We start from the raw sequence: 20,654 nt of genomic DNA, 5'->3' as shown, positions 1-20,654 counted from the left end.
ATAAACTTCACAGAAATGTGGGGATGCTTAGTGTATGTTTATTAAGTGCTTTGAGAGCCTTGGAAAAGAGGGTCTGCAGAAGGCCAAAGGATTATTTAGGCAAGTACACACCAGTTTTCGGCTGTCACATTACCTAGTGTGCTGACTGAGATGGCCTTTCTCACTAGATGCTGCAAATAACAATGCGTAAGTAGGTGACCAGAAATGGAAGTCTCATCAGAGGAAGCCCACACTGTGGCCTCTTTCATGCTGAAAAAGAATGGGACAGATCAAGAGAATCCCAGATGCTAGTGCTGGCAAAGACCGGTTAGATTATCTAGTCCACCTGTTCTACTGATAATTTCACTCGATAACTGCCCTGTTCTGTTCTTTCCCCCTGAAGCATCTGGTACTGGCCACTGTCTGAAGACAGGATACCGGATTAGATGGACCATTGATCTGACCCAGTATGGCCATTTTTACATTCTTATGCAAGATTTCTCCTTAAAAGGTCTCTTTTCAAAGGTTTGGTCCAGTCCCAAAAAATATGGCTTCCACAATTCCTCAAGGAATCATTCCACAGTCCAACACATTTCATTCCCAGGGAACTCTCTATGAGTTTCACCCTAAAGTTCTCATCTCTTCATTCACGTGAGCGATTGCCCCTCAGGCCCCTTCCATCAACACCACTAAACCCGACTGAAGAAGACGGTTTGTTCACACATGGAAGAAAACCCCTTTCACTCCCAGGCTGTGAGAGAGACCCCAAGAGAACCACCAGCTCCTGTCTCCCCATTCCTGCCTCTTTCATCATCATCCCCCTCCTCACTTTGCCCCCTCTCATCACCACTCAGCCATCATCCTTCCCTTCCCCAGGCACTCCTCCATCAGCCCTTGCCTCCTCAATCTCCCCATTCTCCTCCCTGCCTTTTTCCATCACTCCTGAGCCCCAATTCCCTCACCCTCTCCTCCTCCTGAGCCCCCACAGCTTCCCCGCCCCATCAGCACCCTATTCTCTTCCCCCACTCCCCTCAGCCCCCCATCCCCCTCCTGAGCCCCCTCCCCTCAGCCCCCATTACCCCCATTCTATGCCCCCGCCCCCTCTGAACCTCCTCCCCTCAGCCCCCCATCCCCCTCCTCTCAGCCCCCATTACCCCCATTCTACGCCCCCTCTCCCTCTGAACCTCCTCCCCTCAGCCCCCCATCCCCCTCCTCTCAGCCCCCATTACCCCCATTCTACGCCCCCTCTCCCTCTGAACCTCCTCCCCTCAGCCCCCATCCCCCTCCTGAGCCCCTCCCAAGCTCCCCTCCCTGCCCCCTCCCCTCAGCCCCCATCCCACTCCTGAGCCTCCTCCCCTCAGCCTCCATGCCCCCATCAGTCCACATTCTACTCCCCCATTCCCCTCCTGTGCCCCTCCCCCATCAGCCTATTCTCCTCCGTCCCCGCCCCCCTCCTGAGGCCCCCATTCCTCTCAGCCCCACCAACCCCCACCCCTTCGCCGCAGTGGCGCGGGCACTGCGCATGCGTGGCCGCGGCGGCGGCTCCTAACCGGGGTGGGTGGGGAGGCCGCTCGCATCGCCAGCGCGCGCCACCAAGGAGAGCGGGCACAGCTCGCCCCCTTTGCCCCCGCCCACCGCCGCCCGAACGCTTCCCTCTCCTACCTCATTGGCGGAGGCTGGCTGGAAGGCGTCAGCGCGTGTCCCTTCCCTTAGCGCGCATTGGCTGAGCGCGAGAAACCCTAGGCAGCGAGGGATGGGGAAAGGGAGAGCCCTGAGATACTTTCCCATTGGTTGCCGCGCCGAAAGCAGTGGGCGGGGCTATATCGGGATCGTCTCGACCCGTTGGCCGAGGCATGCGTCATGTTTCTTCCCATTGGATGAGGGCGCTTGGGGCTCCACCCTCCTTGGCTGAAAGAGGGGAGGAGCGCGAACTACCCTCATTGCCCTGATTGGCTGTGCAACCCTGACGCTCGCGCGAAGGCGCGGCTGCGCCCATGGGGAGGGGGCGGTCGGGTGGTTGAGCGCAAGCCCCGCTAGGGCCCTCCCATTGACCGAGGCTGCCGCGAAGCGCGCGCGTTGCTGCCTTCCGCGGGGGCGCGCGCAAGGGGGAGCTCGAGCGTCTCCCTCACACACGGCAGCGGCGGTTCCTTTGTCCCCCCCCCCCCCCCGCCCAGAAAGAGACCCCGGGCCGGCCGCCCGCTCGCTCGCTCCCTGGCGGGGATGGACCCCGCGAGCGGCTCCTCCAGAGACGGGCACGGTAAGTCCGGGAGGCCTGACACGCCGCGTGGGGGGGGGCTGGCCGGCTCCCGCATTGAATGAAATGGCGGGGAGGAGCGAGGGGCTGAGGGGGCTACGGCGGCCCGGGCGGGTCAAGAGGCCTCCGTGATTTCCCTTTGCGAGAGATCGGCCAGCCCATTGTGTGGGATAGGGGAGCAATTAATAACACCCCCCCCCCCGCTACCCTCGCTCCTCCCCCGGGGCATGGCCCTCCGCTAGCATCCTCCCTTCCCCCGTCCCTGGGGCCCTGCCCCCATTAGCCCCCTCCCCCCATTGACACCCCCGTCCCTGGTAACTTTCCTTTTTCCCCTCCCCTTACCAGCATCCCCATCCGTGGGGCACGGCCCCCCCCATTAGCATCCTCCCTTCCCCCATCCCTGGGGCCCTGCCCCCATTAACCCCCCTTCCCTCATTGACACCCCCATCCCTGGTACGCTTCCCCTTCCTCCTTTACCAGCATCCCCATCCATGGGGCACGGCCCCCCCCATTAGCATCCTCCCTTTCCCCCATCCCTGGGGCCCTGCCCCCATTGACACCCCCATCCCTGGTACACTTCCCCTTACCTGCACCCCCCCATCCATGGGGCACTGTCCTCTGCTAGCATCCTCCCTTCCCCCATCCCTGGGGCCTGCCCCCATTAACCCCCTCCCCCCATTGACATCCCCATCCCCCCCTTACCAGCATCCCCATCCGTGGGGCACGGCCACCCCTTAGCATCCTCCCTTCCCCCGTCCCTGGGGCCCTGCCCCCATTAGCCCCTTCCCCCCATTGACACCCCCATCCCTGGTAACTTCCCTTTTTCCCCTCCTCTTACCAGCATCCCCATCTGTGGGGCACGGCCCCCCCCATTAGCATCCTCCCTTCCCCCATCCCTGGGGCCCTGCCCCCATTGACACCCCCATCCCTGGTACACTTCCCCTTACCTGCACCCCCCCATCCATGGGACACTGCCCTTTGCTAGCATCCTTCCTTCCCCCATCCCTGGTACACTTCCCCTTACCAGCATCCCCATCCGTGGGGTACTGCCCCCCGCTACCATCCTCCCTTCCCCCATCCCTGGGGCACTGCCCCCATTAACCCCTTCCCCCCATTGACACCCACATCCCTGGTACACTGGCACCGCATCGCTGGCACTGCCCCCCCAATAGCACCTTCCCTTCCCCCATCACTGGGGCACTGCCCCCATTAACCCCCATTCCTTGGTACATTTGTGCCATCAGCACCCCCATCCATGGGGCACTGCCCCCCCACTAGCATCCTCCCTTCCCCCATCCATTGCCCCTCACCCTATTAACACCCTGTCTGTGGTACACTTCCCTCTTCCTCCATCAGCATCCCCACCCCTGGGGTACTGCCCCCCACTGGTATTGTTCCTCCCCCCATGAGCACCACTATCCCTGGGGCACTACCTCCCAGTAGCATTGTTCCTCCCCCCACTTCCCAGGGCACTGACCCCATTAGCACCCACATACCAGTTACACTCCCTGTCGTTACCATCAGTTGTCCCCATTAGCACCCCCATCCTCAGTGCACTGTACTCTGCTAGCATCTCTTCTCTCCCTATCAGCACCCCTATCTCTGATGCACCGCCTGCATTAGCATTTCCATTCATTCTGGGGTTTGACCCCTCCATCAGCATTGGCCCCTCTTCAAGCATGCTGTCCATTAGCATCGACCCCTCCTGCCACCTCCCTTCATGAATCCTCTGCACCCTCTCCCCAATACTGCCCCACCCAGGGGCTGTGCCCCCTCCTCCAATCAGCCTCTTTCCTTCATCCTTTCTCCCAGTGACACTGTGCCTCCACCTCATTAGCATCCCCCTCCACCCAGAAATACTGTCATTTCCCTGCTCCTCAGTATCTCAGTCTTTAAGCTGGGGTACTTCCCCACCATCAGTGTCTGTTACCCCATCCACTCTACCTCAAGTTTACTGCCCCCCATAAGTATCTCCTACCCTATGTGAACCAGTTCCACCCATCAGCATCCCCCTGGGGTACTGCCTCTATTTTAGCATCCTTCCTCCTGCCAAGGGACATGCCTCCATCAACCATTTCCTCACCTCATTTTAGGGATCCTGTCCTCATTACCATCATCTGCCCAGCCCTGAGAAACTGCGTTTCCCCATCTCTTCCCTCTAGCCCTCCGGCTTGCTGCTCTGCCCTCAAGAGCTATACCCCCCCCCCACCTTCTCCTTCCTTGGGTGATGTGAGGAGCTTGGCCTTAGATCCCTCAGGCCTACAACCTCCAGGCTGGACCTCTTATACATGTCCATGCTTTCCATTCATATATATATTGTGGGGAGGGTTCCGATTTTTCACCTGCCTGGGGCAGATCCACAGAATCAAGCCCAGTCACTTGTGCTTGCAGGAAGGACTAGAAAATCCTCTCCCCTAGCTGAATCCCATTGCTCATGCTCTCATTTCCTGGAGAGACACCCCTGTTCTCATGTGTTGGGGGAGGTGGTTGAAAGGTGCACCATTAGCAGCAGCAGCAGCTGCACCAAATAGGCACATAACCACAGTCAACTCCACTGGCAAAGCCCATTGTCAGATGTGTTGGGGGAAGGGGGTGAAAAAGAATTGCCCCAGTTCTACTCGGCTCATTTACATGAATTTGAGGGTGGGGGCGATTTAAAGAGGATCTGCTCACAAAGCCCATTAAAAACCACCCCCTCTGCCCACAGCATTCTCCGCCCCCCCCCATGGCTTTCTGATACACACAAAGCACATTTAAATATGAATGGTTTCAATATGTAGCACAACTTCCACTTGGAAATCAATTGGAAATAAAGGCAATATTTACTGATACGCCAATATTTTAATGGTGGGTTTTAACTGTTTTCCTTCATCACCTGTTTTTGGGACAAATTTGTATCACCTTTGTTGGTCACACAACAGTTAACAATGTAGTCTAATTGTTGTATTTTGTAACATTTGTAGCAGGTTTTTAATAACTGTCAAATATATTGGCTAATACATCTATTTTTGTGGTGTTTCTGATGATCATTCATATAAAAAGTATTTTTAATTCAACATTCACAAAATGCCCTACATTTTTTAAGATACTGCAGGTTTTGATGAGTATAAACTTGACACAAATATTAGCCTGTGTTGAAGTCTGAGACATTTAACTATATATTAAATAATACCTAGTTCTAAATGTTAGATATTTTTACAAATGTTTTTTCCGCATTCCCATCTTTGAGAGAGAAATTACTCTAAGTATCTGAATTTCTCTTCTGCATCATTGTTTTGATGTTCAGATATTAGGTGCAATATCTTTATTTTAAAGTACAACCCAATTTTCTGCATGTCTCCTTCAGAGATGGAGGAGAGTGACAGATATTTGACATTTGCTGGGAGGATTTCTTTGTGACTGGTAGACTGGATATATATCTTCATATGTTTTGCATTCATCTTTGCTTTGGTCCCTCAGTATAATGACAGATAAATGGTATGTAGCGTGTTCAGATCACTGTGACTGTACTTTGCTAATATTTTTGCCATTAAAATATGAAAGGGGATAGGCAAGTTAACTCAGAGAATCTGTTAATTTTCTATTAAAATAATTTATATTTTCCTTTTCAAATATCAGAATCTAAAGAGAAGCAGAAGTGGGGATATAATTAAAGGATTAGCGCAGCTGTTTTTTAAAATTCATGATTTGCATTAAGATCATATAAAAATGAGTGGCTTTTAAGGGTAGCATATTTGATTACCTTTCTACACAGGTTGGGTTTTCAGCATAGTGGAACATACTTATCACAGCAGACAGTTTAAGAAGGAGGTCATCCCCAAGTGAGACTTCTATGGCATATTTCCTTATTCTTTGCAGCTGGTATTTTCAAAACAGTTGAGGGGATTTGGGTGCCTGACTCCTTTGAATCCCATCCTTTGTGTAATTCAGGGATGAACTGCAAGAAGAGAAAATGTGCCTTAATTTTATTTTTAATGCCTGAATGGCTTTCAAAAGTTTTAAACTTTCCCAAGGCTTTTATTCCTGTGTAATGAAAATTCTGCTATCATTTTTTTCTGTTAAAGAAAACTCATAAATAAAGCTGATACTCCACAAATTATAAAAGATACTTTAGCAATTAACTGTTAAAATTGCAAATGCTTAGTTTTTTAACCAACTAAAACAGTAGTATTTTTGAAGCAAGTAAGTTTTCTTTCAGACTAGATAATTGAGAACATAAGAATTGGTCTGACCCAGTACTGCCATGGTCCATCTAGCCCACTGGTTCTCAAACTTTTGTACTGGTGACCCCTTTCACATAGGAAGCCTCTGAGTGTGACACCCCACCCCCCCATAAATTAAAAGCACTTTTAAAATATATTTAACATTATAAATGCTGGAGGCAAAGCCGGGTTTGGGGTGAAGGCTGACACCTCGTGACCCCCTGAGGGGTCCTGACCCCCAGTTTGAGAATCCCTGATCTAGCCAGTATCATATCTCTGACAGTGCCAGATCCTTCAGAGGGAATGAACAGAAGGGGGCAATTTTGCGTGATCTATCCCCTGTCATCCAGTCGCAGCTTCTGGAGTTGGAAATTTAGGAACATGGGGTTGCATCTCTAACCATCTTGACTAATAGCCATTGCTGGACCCCTCCTCCATGAACTTAGCTAATTCTCTTTTAAAGCCAGTTATACTTTTGGTATGCACAACATCCCATGGCAACAAGTTCCACAGGTAGACTGCATTTTGTGAAGAAGCACTTCCTTTTTGTTTTTTTTAAATCTGCTGGCTATTAATTTAATTAGTCAACTCCTAGTTCTTGTGTTATATGAAGAGATAAATAGTCACTTTTCTCCACACCAGGCAAGATTTACAGACTGCTATCATATCTCCCCTCTTAGTTGTGTCTCTTCTAAAATGAACAGTCCCAGACTTTTTTTAATCTTTCCTTGTCTGGAAGCTGTTCCATACCTTAATAATTTTGTGTTGCCCTTCTCTCCACCTTTTCCAATTCTAATGCATCTTTTTTGAGATGGGGTGACCAGAACTGCACACAGTAGTCAAGGTGAGGACGTACCCATGGATTTATATAGAGGCATTATGATATTTCCCATTTTATTATCTATCCCTTGCCCAATGATTCCTAACATTCTATTAGCCTTTTTGGCTGCCGCTGCACATTGAGTGGATGTTTTCAGAGAACTATCCACAATGACGCCAAGATCTTTCTTCAGTGGTAACAGCTAATTTAGACCCCATCATTCTAGATGTATAGTTGGGATTATGTATTCCAATGTGCATTACTTTGCATTTATCAACATTGAATTTCATCTGCCATTTTGTTGCCCAGTCACCCAGTTTTGAGAGAGCCTTTTGTATCTCTTTGCAATCAGCTTTGGTTTTAACTACCTTTTCTAATTTTGTATTGTCTGAAAATTTTGCCATCTTGCTGTTTACCCCTTTTTATATCATTTATGGACATGTTGAACAGCATAGGTTCCAGTATAGATCCTTGGAAGACCCCACTATTTACTTTTCTCCATTGTGAAAATTGATCATTTATTCCTACCCTTTGTTTCCTATCTTTTAAACAGTCACTACTCCATGAGAGGATCAGTGAATTACAATAGTCCCTTCTGGCCTTATAATATGTGAATCTAGAAAAGCACCAAAATGCTTTGGAAATAGGAAAAATATTACAAATGAATAAAATGAACTAAGTACAATTTTTTTCTGTGATCAAAAGGGTAGTAACAGTTCTCTAGGGTACTATATTTTTTGTTTTGATTGAAATTATGGCTATGAAGCAAATAAGATATTTTGGGGCGGAGAGAAGTGTGAGATCCCTGCTGCTTTAACAAACATGTTCACACAAAGATCACTAGTTTTGATTCTTGAGGCAATTCATATTTTATTATAATTATCACTCAGGGTTTTGGTCTAGATCAGGGCTCAGCTGTGCTAGGCTGTGTACAAATACAGAATTGTCCTTCATCCTTGCCTATCTGAAACAATGACTATTCTGTGAAGGTTAGGGGAATGGGAGACAATCACCTCTAGATGTTTTAAATGGAATATATGGATTTTTTTGTAATCATTTCAATAATGTTGAGTTTACTCAGCTGTACCTCATTATGTTAGAATAGCACCTGGGACCTCCAATCGGGATCAGAACAAACCAATGGATCACACCGAACAAATATTTTACATTGTCCTTACAAAGTGTACTTTACAAACGCATAACAAAAAGACAGTCCATGCTCTGAAGTGTGCAGTGCAAGTATCTGTTTGTAGTGGATTGAAGCAGGTGAGCATAGAAACAAGAGCAGTGATGATGATCCATGCATAAGGGGCAGCATAGAAGAAAGCAAAAAGGTGATTGTGGGAGGAGTGAACAAGTGGCAGTTGAGGCTGGCATCAGTGTAAGGTGTGGGTTGTGATGAGATAAGAGTGGATAAGTAGAGAGGGGCAGAGTTGTAATGGGCCTTGGAGGTTGGATGTCTTCACTAATAATAGCTGGTGCTTTTCATCAGTAGATCTCAAAGTGCTTTACCAAGGAGGTCAGTATAATTGTCCCCATTTCACAGATTGTGAAACTGACACATACAGTGGGGAGTAACTTGTTCAAGGTCACCCAGCAGGACATTGGCAAGCCGGAACTAGAACTCGGGTCTCCTGAGTCCAAGTTCAAGTCCAGTTCTCTGTCCACTAGCCGCACTGCCTCGTAAGCTCGCTGTTAGGGTTTATCTCAACCAGCTAACAGGTTAAAACTATAACTGCCCTGTCAATGCTAGGATTACAACATGGGTTTAAAAATGTACTTTTCCTCCCCATACAGGTGCAGCCAAAGGGGGGAATGATGTGGTCAGTGTTTTGGGGGGAATGACTGTTGTTTATTACACCTCTACCCTGATATAACGCGGTCCTTGGGAGTAAAAAAATCTTACCGCGTTATAGGTGAAACCGTGTTTTATATCTAACTTGCTTTGGCCTCGAGCATTTTCCATTATTAATAGTCACTTACCGCCACCTGACCCATACAACCCCCCCCCCCACTCCCTGTCCCCTGACTGCCCCGACCCCTATCCATACCCCCACCCCCTGACAGGCCCCTCCGGGACTCCCACGCATTATCTAATGCCCCCATTCCCTGACTGCCCCCACCAACGGAACCTCCGAACCATCCAACCCGCCTGCTCCCTGACCGCCCCCAAGACCTTCTGCCCCTTAACCAACCCCTCAGCCCCAGCCCGGCACCCTTACCACGCTGCTCAGAGCAGCATGTCGGAGCCAGACACACTGACGCGCTGATCCACCGGAGTGCGCAGCTCTGCCCCCCAGAGCGCTGCTTTACTGTGTTGTATCCAAATTTGTGTTATATTGGATTGTGTTATATCGGGGTAGATTTGTATTGTGGAGGTGCCCCAGTAATGGATCAAGACCCCATTGTGCTAGGAACTGTACAGATATAAACAAAAATGTAATCAGCCCCAAAGAGCTCAGAATCTGAATATAAAACAGATACAAACAGATTGGGGAGGACAAGGAAACAATTTTATATTCTCAACCCCAGAATGCAAAAGGGTAAATAAGTGACAAAAATCTCAAATACCTAGAAATGGTCGTTTCCCTTAGAAGAATTTTTTCTGTATTTAATGGAAAGGCAAATAAGTTTAAAATCTATTAAGTGCAGCAATTGTTTCCCATTTGGAGGAACATAACACAAATTGTATTAACATTCAGTAGCACACTTGCGTGTCTGGCTCTCCACCAGCAAAACTTGTTTGAGTGAAATGCAGCAGTTCTTTCAGCATTAGAAAGTCTGAAAGGAGCGGAGCCAGTCATTTTACATCTTGACAAAACAGATCTATTTATTGGAAAAACATACATTTTAGACAGAATAGTAATGACCAGTTTCTTCTACAGCACTAGATTAAAAACTGGTAATCCTGAGACCTCAATCCCTCCATCATCACCACATGGACTCTGGGCTGTGAGATATCAGAGACCTCAATGTCCACAGGTAAGTTCTGTGCTGCTGACTTGTTCATCTCTGTTCCGGTATTGATATTTTTATGTGCTACAGAGGTGAATTTTAATCATGGCTTATTGAAATATCACTTAGCTGACATTAGAAAGTAGAGTATCTTTCAATTTCAGTCACATTAGAAATATATTTAAGGAGCCTATAACGCAGGGGAGAAAGAATCTTAGTGTCGCCGCATTTTCAGATCTATAGTGAACTGAACTGTAGAAAAATGGAGCTGTAGTGTCATTTTAGGTTTTTTGGATTCCTTTGTTGGTTCTAAGAGCAGACTTCCTTTCTAGCTAGAGCACTTAAATTGCATTCATATTCCTTGAAGTACGGTATCATCATTTCATTTCAGTGCATTTGCTCAAAGCAATATTTTGTCCTTGAAAGCATTTGAAATCCTAGTGTGGTGCAACTGGCAGATCACATTATCTATTGACAGCAAGAGAATGAAATACATAACTTACAACTGTGCCAATAAAGAATGTCCCTTCATAAATTTCATTAACCATTTGTAAGCTGCATGTTTGTAGGTCAGCCATCGCAAGCTATGAATCTTGTGCAGTGAATTAGGGCTCAGTCTTTTGTAGGTAATCGGGTAGTGTCCTCCTTTTTTTTTTTTTTTTTTTTTTTTTTTTTTGTGTCAAAATAAGATATTTAATTTTTGTTTTTTTTCCACTAGCTGTTTGGGGGGTGGGGGAGAGGTTGTGTGGATTTGTTTTTTGTGGGTGTGTGGGGTTTTTTTTTGGTTTTTGTCCTTAAGGAAAGAGAAGAGGAAAATGTGCAATGATATATCAGAAATTGGTAAGATTTCTGAGGACTGGAGAGAGACATGAGTGGAAAGACAATAGTCTAGATACAAATGCCAGAAACCCATCTACAGATTAACAAAAACTATGATAAATGATGGACTTTGACTTTCTGGCTTTCATTTGGAATGTTTATCACTGGATACTAGTCATTTTAAAGATGTAACTTTTAAACAAGTAAGTCTGACTGTAGTCTGTTGGCTGCTCTGTGCAGCGCGAGAGAGAGACAGCTATCAACGTTGTTCAACTTCTTAATTCCATACGACAGTGAAAATAGGTGCAGCTGACAAATGCAGTTTCTGCTTCCAAGGACTTAACCACTTAAGTGTGTTTACATGTACACACACACACACAAAAAAAAAAAAAACCTAAATCCAACAAAGGTTTAAGTAACATTATAGGTAGGCTATTTAATATTGCTTTGCTTTTGTTCTGAATGGGAATATTGTAAGTTTTGAGAATCTTAAGGCTTAAACAATGTTGCATGCCTTTGCATTGGTTGATAACTGTTCTTTGAGCGGGATCCTAATGAAAGGCATCTTTAGAGTGGGAAAGAATCCATAATGTACTAAAATGTGCATCCTTCTTAATGGAGCAAGACCATTCGCACAGAAGAAAAATCTTACTGGGAAGAAAATCTAGTCAGTAGCTGGCTAGCAATCAGGAACAGATTTCAGTGTTATCTATAAATTCACGTGCAATAATTTTTCTTATCTAACTGAAACCCAAACTTGAATATAGGACAGGGCTAAATACAGTGGCACTGTGTAGTGAGTTTATCAGTACTGTTGGTAAACTTGTTCCCCGTGACAGCTGTGACTAAATAGCTTTTTTACATTCTGACTCATGTTTGTGCTCAGGTCTGAATGTTTGAAGAGGAAACCTCCACTATGTTCAGAATTGGAAGAATTAGATTTTTATTGGCAAATGTTGGTAAACGTAGATTTCACTGTGTATACATAAACCACCAAAAATGTTCCTATTGAGGGATCATCAAAATTTACAGATAGAAGTAAGAAAAGGACGGCTTGAGAACTTTAGAGTTTGGTTGAAGGATACTTACTTCGTGTATTTTACATGTAATGTTGATTTGTGTGTTAACCGTTATGACGCTTTAGCTTTTTGAATCTCAACATCTACTGTCGTTAAATTGTCTGACCCCCCTCATAATTTCCCACAACTGTGGAAAATTTAAATAGATAAAAATTGGAGGGAAAAAATGCTTAAAATCTCTAATTTAATGCAACTGTGAAAATGTAGGTCAATAAAATTAGGAAAGAATGCTTAATATAAACTATTATCAATGTTTAAATGACTAAAAAAAATCAAATGTTGCCAAGCCTCATTATATCAAACTAAAATCTGGACTCAACTTACCTTTCCATTTTCTTTTCTTTTCTACATTTCCTTAACAAGTTTGTATCAAAACCATGCATTGCTCCTTTATAGTCTTGTCTGCGTTTAATGCTGTTGAGTAATCAGTCATATTTGTGACCTCCTAATCACTTTTGGTGATGTCATAGATACAGGCTTATGACTTCACAACAAGATCAACAGAAGGTGAGGATGAAAGGATGCAGGCAGACTTCCTTTGTGCCTTTTAATAAGTGCTACACACATTTTTGATTAAAAATGTTGTTGTATTATCAAGATTCCCTTTTCTTGTGATCAAGAATTATTAATCTAAGAGATTAGTTAGTGTGCACTCTTTCTTCCCTCTCACCTCTTTGCGTTGTCTGTTTTGTCTCTTGCTCTCTACAAATTCTTCCACTGAGCTGCATTTAGTTGAGATTTAAGCTTTCAATGAATTTCATTGCTAATGCAAACTTGCCCTAGATTTCTAACCTCAGAGGTCCCAAAGAAATGCTGGAGGCAAAAATCATATTTGTCACAATGTAGTGACTAACTACCAGTACCTCTGCAGTTGTGATTTAGGAATCTGAAACTGGACATGAGGTTTATTCAAATGCCATAAGGCCTCATGGAACAAAAGAATCTGCTCCAAATTCCTAAACCTTTGGTCTTATGCAGAGAGGCAGTGTCAACTCCCTGAAGAAGAGGAGGTGACATTAGGAATAGTAAAATGAGGGAGGGTAGACAGGGGATTGAGGCAAGGAATGTGCCATTCTAAAGATCCATCTTGCAGCCAATAAGAAACATTTGCCCCCTGGACACAGCATGTCTTAGGGCACAATTTGGTCCAATTTTTACAACATGCAATTACATCTCTTATCAGAGTGCAAGTAGAAGCTGCAATCTGCAGGAAGCTTTAACTGAGGGGGAAACCACATCTCACTGCAGATAAATTAGACAAATTAGTTATCTTTAGGCTTGTCAGATTACCCTTTGATGGAGTAAGCAGCCTTGCTTGATATTTGACACCTTCATATCTTTCAGGCTTGATTACTACAAGTAACATCTGACATTTGGTAGCAAATTTGGTGTGGTAACAGCTCTCTTTTTTTTTTTAAAACAAGAACCACCTGGTTAGAACAAACTTTTCCAAACTGATGGGAGAAAATGGGGGACACTTGCGTTTTTACAGGTCTCTGACAAGCAGAATTTTGAATTTTAGAGCTAAATTGATATATAAATATTAGGTCTGTCAATTAATCTCAGTTAACTCATGTGATTAACTCAAAAGTAATCAATTAAAAAAATAATCACGATTAATCGCAGTTTTAATTGCACAGTTAAACACTAGAATACCAATTGAAATTTATTAACTATTTTGGATGTTTTTCTACATTTTCATATATATTTCTGTGTTTGAAATCAGTGATTTTTATTACAAATATTTGCTCTAAAAATGATAAACAAAATAAATAGTATTTTTTAGTTCACCCATTCAAGTACTGTAGAGCAATCTTTGTCATGAAAGCGCAACTTACAATGTAGATTTTTTTTGTTACATAACTGCACTCAAAAACAAAACAATGTAAAACTTGAGACTACAAGTCCACTCAGTCCTACTTCTTGTTCAGCCGATCGCTAAGACAAACTAGTTTGTTTACATTTACAAGAGATAATGCTGCCCTCTTCTTCTTTACAATATCACCAGAAAGTAAGAACAGGCATTTGCATGGTATTTTTGTAGCTGGCATTGCAAAGTATTTGTGCTAGATATGCTAAACATTCGTATGCCCCTTCATGCTTCGGCCACCATTCCAGAGGACATGATTCCATGCTGATAACGCTCGTTGAAAAAAAAACGTGGTTGGTTAATTTTTGTGACTGAACTCCTTGGGGAAAAATTGTGTGTCTCCTGTTCTGATTCCCCTGCATTCTGCTATATATTTCATGTTATAGCAGTCTCTAATGATGACCCAGCACATGTTCTTCATTTTAAGAACACTTTCACTGCAGATTTCACAAAATGCAATGAAGGTACCAGTGTGAGATTTCTAAAGATAACTACAGCATTCGACCCAAGATTTAAGAATCTGAAGTGCCTTCCAAATTCGGAGAGGGACGAGTGGGAGTGGAGCATGCTTTCAGAAGTCTTAAAAGAGCAACACTCCAGTGTGGAAAATACAGAACCTGAACCACCAAAAAAGAAAATTAATCTTCTGCTGGTGCCATCTGACTCAGATAATTTTAAAACGAACATGCATCGGTCCACACTGCTTTGGATTGTTATCAAGCAGAACCCGTCATCGGCATGGATGCATGTCCCCTGGAATGGTGGTTGAAGCACGAAGGGACATATGAATCTTTAGCGCATCTGGCACGTAAATATCTTGCAATGCTGACTACAACAGTGCCATGCAAATGCCTGTTCTCACTTCCAGGTGACCTTGTAAACAAGAAGTGGGCAGCATTGTCTCCTGCAAAGTAAACAAACTTGTTTGTCTGAGCGATTGGCTGAACAAGAAGTAGGATTGAGTGGACTTTGTCTTATTTTTGAATGTAGTTTCTTGTACATAATTTTACATTTGTAAGTTCAACTTTCATGATTGCACTACAGTACTTGTATTAGGTGAATTGAAAAATACTATTTTGTTTTTTACAGTGCAAATACTTGTAATCAAAAATATAAAGTGAGCACTGTACACTTTGTATTCTGTGTTGTAATTGAGATCAGTATATTTGAAAGTGTAGAAAACATCCAAAATATTTAAATAAATGGTATTCTGTTTAACGGTGCGATTAATTGTGATAAACTTTTTTAATCGCTTGACAGCACTAATAAATATATGAAGAACATAGGATTTGTAAGACTGGATCTGACCTGAGGACCATCAAGCCCAGAATCCCATATCTGGCAGCAGTCAGTACCAGATGCTTTTGAGGAAGGTGCAAAAAAATATGCAGTAGCAAATGTGATATCTGCCCCCCATGAGGGTCTCATCATGGTCTGTAACAGTTAGAGATTGGCTTTAACCCTGAAGCATGAGGTTTCATATCCCTTTTCACAATTTTTGTTATGATCACTTTGAATGTTTTTATATCCATATAAATGTAGTGTTTTTATTTTTTATTTTTTTGTTTTAATTCTTGAGAAACTTCCTTATTTTCTATCATGTTTACAGATAAGGGAGGCAGAGAAGGGACAGAAAATAGGGAAGGGGTTAACACTGGAACCTTATCTAGCAACATGGATTACTGTCTAGTATTGACCAATTGACAGTGTCTTACAGAGAAAGATCTAGAATAAGCATTCTACTTTATCAATACTCTGATCATAAAAGACAAACACAAATCCTTTAAGAGTAGTATATTTTTGTCCTGCAGAACAAGAAGCTCAAGAATTCTTAAATATTTAAGCAATACACCTTGCAAAGTAATTTAAAAAAAAAAAACAACAAAATTGTGGATTGTCGGAGACATAAATTTAAAAAGCCTCCTTTAACAACCCAAATATAGTATTTTAAACACCGAGATTTGTAATCCTTGATAATATAGGAGAACAGGTTTGCATTCTGTTCTTTCAGTTACCACTTATGGTACCTTTTTGCTCTCACAGCTGCAATATGTGTCAGAGCATGAAATCCAGAAATGGATTTGGTTTCCCATGTGGCAATTGGTTGTAAACATTTTACATGCTCCAGTGTAGCTTGGCAGTTCTAAGATAGCTGATTCTGGCAAGGAATGGCATACATCTTTTCCCCAGACTCATTGCTCTGAGAATCTCTCTAACTTGAGAAATAACACTGCATCCTTCTGGTTTTTTATTTTTAAATTAGAAGTTTAATTTATATTACCTGCCTCACAAGCAAGTGAAGCTTTTCTTGCATAATCAGTCAGATTTTTAATCTGGTCTGGGCAGTGAATATCTAGGCATTTTATATCTTGTGGAAACTTCAGTATGGCTACGTTGATAAGTGAGACTCTAGTGATGCTACAGGTTTTGCCTCCATAACTCATTCTGACATGGCTGGGAGCAAAGAAACATGATCAAAACTGAATACAACAAATGTTCTCTTCTCCATGGCTTATATTAAGTGGGGCTTGTGTTCTCTTTAACCACTGGGAATCTTTACAAATATTTATACTTAAACCTTTCACCATACTTGAAATGAAAGCGATTTCAGTTGCAGAAATTGTAGAGTTGCTATCTGACTCTTCTGTTGGAAATATGCAGCTGTGTAACTTGAAATTGTTGTTCCAAACTGTACTTCAGAGCTACTGTTTCCACTGAATTTAACAGATTTTAACATACAAATGCAATAGTGGTTGCAATTGTTGTTAACACAATATTTCCACCTATCTGCGTTTTTGAGGTATCAAAAATACAATGTTAATTTTTGTTTTAGAAAGGGAGTTTCTCATTTAAATGGAAAAATAAATGAAACTTGGACACATTGATTATCAGTGTGTTTAATTTGGTTTGTGCTGTCACAGTTGTGGACTGTGGTTTTCTACCACGGGTTCCGTTTTTGCTGCTAACAGTCTATATTACCCAGGTCCCATCACACAACACAATTTCCTAGGTTTGGTCACATAGGACTGGCAGACTTATCTTTAAAATGTTCCGATGGTTTGGATTTGACTCTGCATGAGTTTCTTATACAATTTAGGTTCTGTGTCAAGTTTTTTATTTGAGGTTTTCTGGTATGTATTGGTGACTCAACCCTTAAAAAAAAAAAATACTGGCATCTTACAGACTTTGAGCCAAACCAGTGCCTTAGGGCACATATCTTCTGCAAAGAGCTAAATGGATAGAGGAATGTTTTTTGATCTCTCCCAAACTAACATATTGAACTGTTACAGTTCTGAACTGGGTTCAAATTCCAGAGTTTTACTACGAATACATAACCTATCAAGGTGTAGCAGCAACAGAGTCTGGAGACTTGTTTGAACCATTGGAACAGCTTTCCGTGGTTAGTGATAGATTCTCCAACACTTGAAATTTTTAAATCAAAACTAGGTGCTTTTGTAAAAAATCAGCTCTAATTCAAACAAGAATAAAGTCAAGGAAGTCCTATGACCTGTGTTATACTGGAGGTCAGATTAGGTGATTGCAGTGATTCCTTCTGGTTTTACAATCTGAGTCTACGCAGAAGTTACACTAGTTAAAGTTAAACTTAAATTGGTTTTAAAAAAATTTTGTTGAACCATTGTTTACGTGGGCGCAATTATATCATTTTAAAATGGATTATATCAGCCAAATTTGCAACTCTAAATTTACTAACTGATGTAAACTAAACAAAAATAAGACAGCTTTAAATCAGTTTGTCTCCACCCAAAAAATTGCACTAGTTTAACAAAAATTGATGTAAAATCACACTTTTAGTTAAACTGGTGCAACTTTGCATATAGACCAGGCCTTATTGTGATAACTCCTCCTTTGCATTCACATAATGCCCAGTAATATTGATGGGTGTTAAGCACATACATTGCAAAGAAAATAGACCCTTTAGTGAACTTTGTACATGATAATAACTGTCTACAAGTATTTGAAGGGTATGAAAACAAAGGGGAGAGAGGAATTCTTGAGGGTGGTCCTAGTGTGTGCTATGAGAGTTAATGGGATGAAATTAAAGGAGATTTAGTCTGAATACCATGAAAAACTTCTTGAAAATGAGATATACAGGACTGTGAAATCATCTCTTTGAAGAAGAGGCAGAAACTGCATCGCTGTTGGGGCATTAAAACTAGTCTGGATGGAGCACAGGGGAACAGTTCTGCACTGGCTTCAGGGAGTTTGAGGTGAGGGTGGGGGGGAGGGAGAGATTGGATTAATTGCTCTTTTGTTTCTCTTTCGTATGGCTTTCTGACAAATGGAGACAAGAATAAAACTGTTAATGTAAATTTTTATATTGGTATAATTTATTTGGAATTTCTATTAAGCCCATAGTCTGGCTGTTTGGAACCCCATGCATCCAAGTATATGGGTAGCTTCCCACATCTGTCTTCTGAATTTGTTTCCCATGCTCCATGCTCTTCTTTGGCAACATGGTCATTTCAAAGACTATGCATATTGAAGAGTAGAGTGCTCACTTTAATCAACCGTTGCTCCGAGAAATAAAATAGTACTATTATGATTTATTTATTTACTGTGGTGTCTAAGTGTCCCAGTCACGGATATATAAACTTATACCCTTGCCCCCTCTCAACTTTATGGGGCGACGCTGCTGTCTTCAAAGTGGCAAACCCTCAGTTTGCCATGTTGTAAGCCACTGACTGACTTACACTGACAGTCCTATCTTAAGGCATGCTCTCTTGCACTAGGATACTGCTTTGAGCAATTCCATTGAAGATGTCCACTCCAGATCCTCCAATGGGAGGAACTCCTCGCCCAGGTCCTTCTCCTGGACCCGGCCCATCACCTGGTGCAATGTTGGGCCCCAGTCCTGGACCCTCACCTGGCTCTGCACATAGTATGATGGGACCCAGCCCTGGACCACCTTCATCAGGACACGCTATACCACCTCAGGGGTCTGGGGGCTATGCTCAGGACAACATGCATCAGATGCACAAGGTAACCAACTGTAACAGTGATCTGTTTGAGTGGGTCTTTTATCTTTTCCTGGCAGAGCTTGTACATTCCTCTTTTTCCCTAGTTATTAAAAATAAATGAATATAAAATGAAACCATTAAGAATTGCCCTATTTCCCCACAGCTAATAAAATGTAGAGCAAGATATGATCCTTCCTAGGTCTTATCTTTCACAGTGGACCAAACCTGAAAGCAGATGAGTATAAGTTAAAGGTGATTTGTGAAGGAAATAAAGGTTTCTGCCTCATTTCTGTTTCTTGACAATGGATACAGAAGGCCTGGAATGTGGTGGTGGTTTTTTGTTTTTGTTTTTAAGTTAGTTTACTTTGTTTTTGATATCTTAGGGATATAAAATATGGTTTTGCTGGAAGACATGGGTTTCTGATGTGTAGAACCCTGCAAATCTGCAGATATCCACAGATGTGTTTGTGGATCACGGATGGATGTGGATCCAAATTTTGTATCTAGAGCCCTGAAAATCTGCGGATATCTGCTTTATATCTCTGGATATCCGTGGACCATGTTTGTTTGTGGATTGCATGCAGATCCAAATTTTGTATCCATGCAGGGCTCTACAGATGTGAACTGAAAACTTTCTTGCTTCTAACTGAAGGGGCAGGGGATTTGAAACTTGTATGTATACAAACTCATACTTGTATATTAGTATGAGTTTGTATACATATTTGTTTGCATGTTCATTTAACTCAAATGCCTAATAGTTTTTATTAGGCATTTGAGTTAAATTAACATTAACAAAAGTAAACAAACCCTCCCCCACCCCACATTTTAAGTCTGATTTAAAAATATCTTTCCGTGTGTGTTCTCAACTTTTGTGATGTCAGAATTCATGTAGTTCTGTGGCCATCCATAGAGTTCCAGGATGGAAAAGACCTCAGTTTTTAATGTAATATACAACCATGAAAAACATTTAAAAAATAAACACCCTTTCAGGCCCTCTTCATACAACATAAGAAAGCAAAGAAGAGGTCCAACCCCTAATTTTTTACCTGACTTGGTCACGGTTATCACACCCAATACACACAGGGTGTTTTAAAAGTAGGTATACTATGTTCAGGCATAACCTATTTTTTCAGTTGCTGTTATGTGGGCTGCAAAATAACAAGAAATTGGACTTGGATCTCAAGGAATAATGCGTTTAGTCTCTGAGTTATACCTGAAATTGTTTCATGAGATACATACAGCACCTCTCAGTCTCATGCTACTGAACAAATAATGCAAGATAATGTAATAACTGATGCCAATGGCAAATTTTACAGCTTCTGAGGAAATTTCGCTAGATACCCTCCACGCTTAATGTGACTTTGGACTAAAAAATATTTGTCCTTAAATATTTCTCTTGTGATATTTTTTTTTTTCCCTTTCGCTTCAAGTGCTGTCTGTTTATATGGTATCCTGAGTGTGGCCAATAAATAATCTTCCTTTTGAAGATGGATGTTGGTAGCATCTGGGTCAGCATGCTACAAATGGTGCATCATTAATGTACTTGGGATACTACTAACCTAAATACAAACTGTACCACACAATGCAGCAGCCTACTCTCTGCTTCCACTAATCCTTTGCCTCTAGGAGTATCTTAGCTTTTTCTTTGATAGTAATTATTTTTAAGCAGGTTTTGCGCTGTCCCTTTTTCCTTTGCA

General features: G+C 42.8%; 1 protein-coding gene across 14 annotated transcripts in view; it reads left to right on the top strand.

The window, feature by feature from the left end:
• Positions 1-1,888: 1,888 nt before the first annotated feature.
• SMARCA4 (SWI/SNF related, matrix associated, actin dependent regulator of chromatin, subfamily a, member 4) overlaps positions 1,889-20,654 on the top strand; it is a 58,710-nt gene continuing 39,944 nt past the window's right edge. For 12 of the 14 annotated variants that reach the window (XM_043506304.1, XM_043506303.1, XM_043506302.1 and 9 more), the window contains exons 1-3: positions 1,889-2,236; positions 10,141-10,237; positions 18,730-18,979. In XM_043506304.1, coding sequence (XP_043362239.1) covers positions 18,758-18,979 — 222 coding nt within the window. In that variant the 5' untranslated portion in view covers positions 1,889-2,236; positions 10,141-10,237; positions 18,730-18,757. The remainder of the gene's footprint in view (positions 2,237-10,140; positions 10,238-18,729; positions 18,980-20,654) is intronic. The other 2 variants (XM_038378660.2, XM_038378655.2) reach the window with 1 other exon arrangement.

The sequence above is a fragment of the Dermochelys coriacea genome, chromosome 20 (assembly GCF_009764565.3).
Source record: "Dermochelys coriacea isolate rDerCor1 chromosome 20, rDerCor1.pri.v4, whole genome shotgun sequence".
Lineage (NCBI taxonomy): Eukaryota > Metazoa > Chordata > Testudines > Dermochelyidae > Dermochelys > Dermochelys coriacea.
The sequence above is the reverse complement of the archived record's forward strand: the minus strand, read 5'-3'. Positions and strand labels throughout refer to the sequence as shown.